This window comes from Epinephelus lanceolatus, chromosome 23, assembly GCF_041903045.1.
Source record: "Epinephelus lanceolatus isolate andai-2023 chromosome 23, ASM4190304v1, whole genome shotgun sequence".
Classification (NCBI taxonomy): Eukaryota; Metazoa; Chordata; class Actinopteri; order Perciformes; family Serranidae; genus Epinephelus; species Epinephelus lanceolatus.
The window spans coordinates 33,319,606-33,327,494 of record NC_135756.1 but is presented as its reverse complement, the minus strand read 5'-3'; the positions used below and the strand labels follow the sequence as shown (position 1 = coordinate 33,327,494).

Here is a 7,889-nt window from a genome sequence, read left to right as displayed (position 1 = left end):
TTACATTGGAATTACTTGATGCAGCTAGACAATTTTTTAAAAATGTTATTGCAATAGGTAAATCTGACAATAGACCCACAGCACGGTGCAGTGGATAGCACTGTTGCCTCCCATCAAGAGGGTTCCACCAGCCAGCCAGGGGCCCTCTACGTATGTGGGGTTTGCATGTTCTCCATTGTTTTCTTCAGGTACTCCTCCCATAATCCAAAGACTTGCAGGTTAGGTTAATTGGTGACTCTAAATTGGCTGTAGGTGAGAATGTTAGTGTGAATGGTTGTCTGTCTCTATGTGTCAGCCCTGTGATAGTCTGGTTACCTGTCCAGGGTGTACCCCAGCTCTCACCCAATGTCAGCTGGGATAGGCTCCAGCACCCCTGTGGATCACAGGATAAGCAGTTCCAGAAAATGAATGAATTAATGAATGACAATAGACCAAACAATTTTTTTTTTCATATTTCTCTCTAGTGTGCGGTCCAATACATTACATCAAAATTCTTCTTCTATGCATTTTAAGACAATAACATAAGCTGTGCATTTTTCTTAACAGGAGAATGATCACACACAATGGGATAATTGGTAAGTCTCTTTGAATGGCATCTGTCCACTTTGCCCGAGGGAAATATCTTGAAAACTATTTAATTAGATAAATTGTTGCAATTGTGGCATTCATGATCCCTACAGGATGGATCTGAAAAAATCAAGTTGAAAAGTTTCAAATAGAAACATCGGGGCTACCCTGTCTCTCCTGTCCTGAATGTTGTTAATCAAATTTTTTTAATTGTATTTTTGGATCTAAAACCAACCAATCAAAATTGAGCAACCTGAATCGGAGCCAGAAGCAACTTTAGTGCAAAAGTCAATAATCATGAACAGAATCATTTGCAATAAAAATAATTTTAAAAAGTACTGTAATTATAACTAATGTGCAAAAAAAAATGACCAAGAAATGTGCACAACTGTACAGTAAAAAGTATAAGGAAAATGTTCGTCTACAAATTTCAGAAGCTTGATGGACTGGTGAGAGGAAGGGCAGCTGTTGGTGTACAAGGTGAAGAGCAGAGGGGAAAGGACCCAGCTTTGAGGGGAACCAGTGCTGATGGTCTGTGAGTCAGAGACATGTTTCTTAAGCCTCACGTGCTGCTTCCTGTCAGTTATTGCTAGACAAGTGTCATGCTTCAGTTAAAGGGAAAAAGCCCAAAGACAACTAACACTGCAACCAGCAGCATTGAGACAGTCTCCACAGGAAGACTCAACAGGATGACCACTGTGACCTGAGAGCTCCTTTACCAGCTGACGCAACTTCACTATATAAGGAAGCCTTGACTATAATGGAGGACATGATCTGAACAGTTTACGGTTAGGGGTTTGCTACTTTTTGCAATATGTGCACACAATTTACATTTCCATTTCATTGACTATGAAGAATGCGCAGGTAATATGAAAAACATCTGATTTCACCCATGTAGATGAGTCAAAAAAACTCAGTTTATAAAATTAAAATCTGAAAGTCGGTTTATAGTAAAATTTTGACATATGACAATATGAGTGAACAATATTCTCTTCAGTATTGCGAAAAGGTATATCAAACAGATAATCTGCAGCTTTGACAAATATTTCACAGCATAAATATGCCAGCAGCTGTCAGACAAGAAAAAATGTTTAAGAAATCCGACAGCCTGAGGGACTTCGTAAGGCTTTTTTTGATGATTATAATGTGTAAACAACTACTGTATTTGCTGTTGTTTAAGTGGTTTACTCATACGACCTATCATTTGAAAGCTACATTTCGACTGATGTGTGACAATTTAAGATACAACCACCACAGCAGGCTTGCTCAGAAACAAAGGGACATTACTCACCTATGAAGCCAATAAAAATCCTGGGAAATATTTAGTCCAAACACATTATTACGTCCACAGATATCCACAAACTTTTATTGCATCATTTCAAATATTCATATTTCACCACATACTATCGATAAATTCTTTTTGCACATCAACAGCTGTCTCCTTGGATATAAAAATGGTAGCAAACTTCTGACCTTTTCATTGACACCTAACTTGAGCCAATAGAAACTGCCAATGTTCCTGCTATGACCTCGATAGTCAGTGAGGGCCTGTGTTGGAACAGTGCGCATCTCTCACACTTCCTGGTTTATAGCCAATTGGTAGCCAGTGATTGGCCCGATGGCTTATGGGTTGTAGTCAATGACACTCTCCTTAAGGGCACCGTAGACTGTTATAAATATAAATAAATGAGAAACAAATGGCTCCTCGGTTGTCTTAAGGGAACAACAATCTGTCTTATCAATTTAGGTTGTCAGTATGTGTTTTTATATATGGCAAGCTCCAGTGGTGTAAGGTAGTTACGCTGGGCCCCTGTGCATTCTAGTTGCTAGTTTTTCCTCCTGTTGGTTTCTCTCTTGTCTTTTCTTATTGCAGCTCTCCTGTTAAAAAGGCATGACTGCTCACTGGGCTTAACGTATGTGCCAAATTTGAAGAAAGTCCCTGGAGGCGTTCTTGAAATATCGTGTTCACAAGAATGAGACAGACAAGATCACAGACTTTTGATCACCTAAATCAGTTTATTCTTGAGTCCAAGTGGACATTTGTGCCAAATTTGAAGAAATTCCCTTGAGGCGTTCTTGAGATATCGCGTTCATAAGCATGGGACATGCTTTCATACGTACGTTCGTACAGACATATGGACAGACAGCCCAAAAACATGATTGCCATTGCGATAGCTGACACGGAGGCATAAAAATGGATACGGCGTTAGAGCTGGGGCCCAGTTCGTTCCTGAAAAAGCTGCTCAGAGATATTATCCAGATCTTCTGAATCATTGGGTCCATACATCAAGCACACTAAATTTTGCCGGCCAAACCAGCTACTTCCAGTTTAGCCCTCTCCTATCTTGAATGGCGATTAAATGATTCAATCTTGTGGCCCTTCTAGATTTCCCAAATGTTTTCGGACTAAATGGATCAAATTTTGACAGTAAAACGAGTCTTTCAATCACAAACATTGTCCTCAGGAATCACAACCATTTCTCATTTCCTGAGATGTTTCTATTAGCTAACTGATGATGCCTGACCAACACGTAAAGATGAGTCACCTGCCTACAGCTGAGATGAACTGATCCAAGCTTCATTACTTGACGTCATTCAAGTGGCTTTCTAGACAACGTGACATTCATTGACTGCTGCCCTCTGGTGTCATTCTGAGCTCCTTTAAAGCTCATTCACTCTTCTCTTCCTATTAGTGCCTGCAGTGCTCTGAGTGACCTTTTTTGTTTATCTGTGCTCTGCTGGAGGGCACACAGACAGTAATGACAGGTACAGGAGAAGCCTGCTGAATGGACCCATTGTGTCAACGTCACACGTGTCGGACGGACATTCCAATGACGCTTTGGCGGAATAACGTCTTAAGTTAATGATGTCGTCACTCTCGCAGACTACCTTAGGCCTTAGGTTACTTCGTTGTGATAGTCTCATTCACTCACACTCACACACACACACACACACAAACTGCATGACAAGGCACCCCCCCCCACCTTTCTCTCTCTCCTTCTCTCTCTCTGTCTCTCTCTCTCTGATGTGAATGTGTAAAAGGGAAATGGTCAGCGAGGGACCCTCATATGAAGCTGTGGGGGTCTCTGAGAAGGAAAGTGTCTGCACCCTCTACTCTGAGACAGGAGCTCCTCATAACCCTGCAGAATGCCTGGAAACATCAGATCAGGTAAGTACTGGTGGAATAGAACTTTGCATGAGGAAAGAACTGTCATTGTCTGCATGTCTGTCATTGCATTCTCTTCCATTTTCCCCAACCCACCACTAAATATTTCTTTCCCTTATTTCTGTTCTTAATTATGCATCCTCAAACATCCTGAGAAAAAAAAACACTTTAAAGAATCTCAAAACACAGACATACACACTTTTTCAAAACAGGATGACATGACCTTATCTCACTCTTAAGAACATGCTTCAGGAGACTTGTTCTGTGTTTTGGATCATTGTATTCGATGTTTTGTTTTATTTAATATCTCTGTTCTGTGCTTGGTCTTTCTCCTTAGTGTCTTTTGTGTGGGTGGTGTTGGTCTGTCTGCTGTTCTGCAGCAGACTGACCAGAGTGGGTGCAGCACCCCTCTGTGCCAATGCCCAGGCTGGGTGCCATGTCCTCTCCCTGGCGAACCTGTTTGACCGGGTCATCCAACACTCAGGCAGGATGCATGGCATTTCAAATGACCTTCACTCCGAGTTTGTAAGTCTCCCATTGCAATATGTCTGATGATGCTTTGATCAATACATACAATTCTTCAGTTGAAATGTGCTTGTTAATTATACATATATATCTGTGTGTGTGTGTGTGTGTAGATATAGATATAGGTATAGATATAGATATGCTGATCAGATTTAATACAAACTGAACATTAGAACCTTCATGAAGGAGGATTTATTAAAGGGCTGTTGCACCAGACAGCAACACACCAGATAGCACCTCACTAAAACTAATGCAGTCTAGCGCAATAGCCCTTTAATAAATCCTCCTTCTTAAAGGTTCTAATGTTCAGTTTGTGTTCAAACTGTTTACGAGAGGTGTTGATTCAACTGTATGATCATTTTGGAGGATGTAGTTTGTGCTGATGTTAAACTATTGTGTTATACTGCCAGATTTTATTATTCAGCCTACTGTCATTGATATAAATAGGGGGACACAATAACTGACCATTAACTGAAAATGTGCGCGCACACACACACACACACACACACACACACACACACAGATAAATATATCATTAGCCATTTATGATAATGTGCAATTGCAGGCCATTCAACTATTTCATTCATTACTTCTTTACTCCAGCTACAGTTGACATTTAAATGACACCCGACCTCTGACATTTCATTCCAGCATTTTCTGTTTGTCCTGTCAGGAGCAGTACTTCCTGCCCAGTAAGAATCAAATCGGCCGGGTCAGTCGCAACTGTCACACCTCCACCATCCTCACCCCAAATGGCAAGGAGAACGCTCAGAGAATGGCGGTGAATGAACCTTTATAAAGCTGTTTTCTGTTATTGACATGTGCTATCCACATTATGTTTACAGTTTGCTTTCCCCTCACTTAATTACAGAAGCGTATTGTTGCCACAGAACATGTCAAGAGCATGTCACATGCAGAGCATTTTTTTGAACTGAACTTGTGAACGATTTTCTGTTCACATGGAGAGGCAATTGTTATCAAGTTATGAAGTTGTAATGTGAAATGTTTCAAGTTATAACATGAAACGTTTTAAGTTATAACAAGATAAATGTATATTGTTATAACAAGAAGGGTTTCTTATTTCTTTCTTTTTTTACAAGAAAAGTTTCCGGTCATAACTGATTACTGATCTTTTTTTTTCTGGTGTGGCAGCAATATGCTCCACACTTAAACCCTTATATCACTTTACGTTTATTTGGCATCATCCCAAACTTCCAATGATTACTAATGAAACATCCATCCTACTTACTGAATGTTAAAGGATGACTTTGAACTAACTCTTTAATGTGTATGGTTCCTCCTGTCCTGTCGCTGTAGAGAGAGGAGCTGATGGAGGTGATTCTGAAGCTCCTGGTGGCCTGGAGGGATCCTCTGTGGCATTTCCATCAGAGCATGGCTCACCACGACTTCAACAACTTCAGCTCCAATAAAGCTCTGGAGATGAGCGACATGGTGCACGAGCTACGCAAAGGTGTAGAGAAAGTGGCTGAGAAGGTAATGCACATCTTATTTGAATGCCAATGTGAAAATGTGTGGGAGGTGGTTAACATGAGCAGTTAAAGGATGTGCTTTGAGTGTAGAGCTCATTCCAAGAGTCTCTACATAATAACATGATGATACAGGAGTGACAGTATGTGTGGAAGAGTAGATGCTCATCTGCTGTGTAATATAGCTCGCAGGGATGGAGTTTCGAGTCAGGCTGTGTAATTTCACTGACACAGACGACAAAGTCCTGACGTCACACAACAAAACTCAAACGGCACTGTCCACCCTCAGATGACCTAATGTTCAGACTCAGTGCAAACATTCAGACACAGTCCAGAGAGACAGGAAGGGACCACGCTCTCACCAGCCTGCCTGCTGCAACTCTGTCTGACTCTCTTTCTTTCATTCTTTCTTTTTTCTGTCTTTTTCTCTCCTTTGTCTTTCTTTCTTTCTTTGTCTTTCTTTCTATTATTCTTTTTTCGTTTGTGTTTTTGTTTCTTCATTTTTCTTTCTTTCTGTTTCTTTGTCTCTATTTTCTGTCTATTCTTTTTTTGTTTTTTCTTCTGTTTTTCTCTTATTGTTACTTATGTCTTTTTCTGTTTCTTTTTTCTTCCTTGCTATTTTTATTTCTATTCATTTTCTTTCCTTTTCCTTTTTTCCTTTCATTTATGATTCTTTTTTATCTTTTTCCTTTATTCTGTTGTCTTTTTATTTCATCCCCATTCTTTCCTATAGCCTATATTTTTCTTTCTTTTTCCCACTCTTTCTTTTTCATTCTTTTTTCCTTCTCTTACATTCTATAGTTATCTTTTATTCTTCCCCTCATTTCTTTCTTTTTCTTCCTCTTTTTTATATTTATTTTTCATCCTTTCTTTTATTCTTCCTTTCTTTCCTTTTTTCTCTTTATTTCTTTGTCTTTCTTTCTTTTCTTTCCTTCTGTCCTATTGTGTAGAGAGAATTACACACTAATGGGATCAAATGTTCATAACCATCTTGATGTTTCAAATGTTTGTCAGACTATACAATTTTTTTATACAAAATATATGTAAAATCATATCTTTATAATTTATTTGTAAGTGAAGGAAATGTATGAAAACTTTCTTCTCCCTGACCTTTGGGGTCAGTAAGGGTATGATGCTTGTTTTGTTATGAACTGCATTTTAAACTTAAGCAGGTGAAAAACACAATAGCTGAAAGAAGAAATACTGAACAAACAAAATCAGGATTTAAAAAAAATCTCTATTAAGAAATCAAGAGTGAATCATTATCCTGACAGATGTTTCTATTATTTCGCCCTCCCTCATTTACAACAATGAGGGAGGGCGAGATAACAGACACATCATATCTTGTAATTATGCCTAGCTGATATGTATGCGTGTATGTGTGTCCTCTCCTCTCCAGATGCAACTGTTGGGGTTAACAAGTAACACTGTCAGCAGCCTGGCTTCTCCTGAGGATTTGTTGCCACCTGACAGTGCTGAGTGGCGCCTGATGAAAGACTACGACCTCCTCTACTGCTTTCGCCGAGACTCCAACAAGGTCCAGAACTACCTGAAGATCCTCAAGTGTCGCATCGTTCCAGAGCACGGATGCTGAAGTCCAGATAACAGTGGAAGCTGCATTCAACTTATAAAACTATCAGCACAATGGAATGGAAACGCTTCGGTTACAGACTACACAGATAAATCTGTGGTTCAGTTGTGTTTTCTATCTGCAGGGATGTTAACTGATATCATGACTGAAGTTCTACTGGAACCCAAAGACTGTGCCCACCCCCTACTTCATGCACGATATTATATAGAGTGTGGACAAACCTGTGTAGAGTATGGACAGGAGGGAATGAGTGTAATACATGTTATTATAAACTCCTGTAAAGCATCTTTAAATATAATAATACCTTATAAAACATTTCAAGAAACATGGATGCAATGTTTTTTTGTCATTTCTACAGAGGGATACTCACACTGCTGCTGCAATACACCTAAGGTCATCATCAGAGCATTAGGACTGATAACACCGTCACCTCTGATGTGCTGTTAATGGTCTGAAGTTCAGCTTGTAAAGGATATGGTTACATTATCTATACAGTACTCACTTATGGAGTTACTGTGTGCTTACAGTGTAGTTGTATTAGGAAGAGATCATT

At 39.5% G+C, this 7,889-nt stretch overlaps 1 protein-coding gene across 1 annotated transcript; it reads left to right on the top strand.

Annotated features, from left to right (window-relative positions):
* Positions 1–3,602: 3,602 nt before the first annotated feature.
* On the top strand, positions 3,603–7,681 carry prl2 (prolactin 2). Its single transcript, XM_033615255.2, has 5 exons — positions 3,603–3,736; positions 4,071–4,258; positions 4,932–5,039; positions 5,576–5,752; positions 7,145–7,681. The coding sequence occupies exons 1-5, from the start codon at positions 3,715–3,717 to the stop codon at positions 7,337–7,339; spliced, it is 690 nt and encodes a 229-aa protein (XP_033471146.1). The 5' UTR covers positions 3,603–3,714; the 3' UTR covers positions 7,340–7,681.
* Positions 7,682–7,889: the final 208 nt, after the last annotated feature.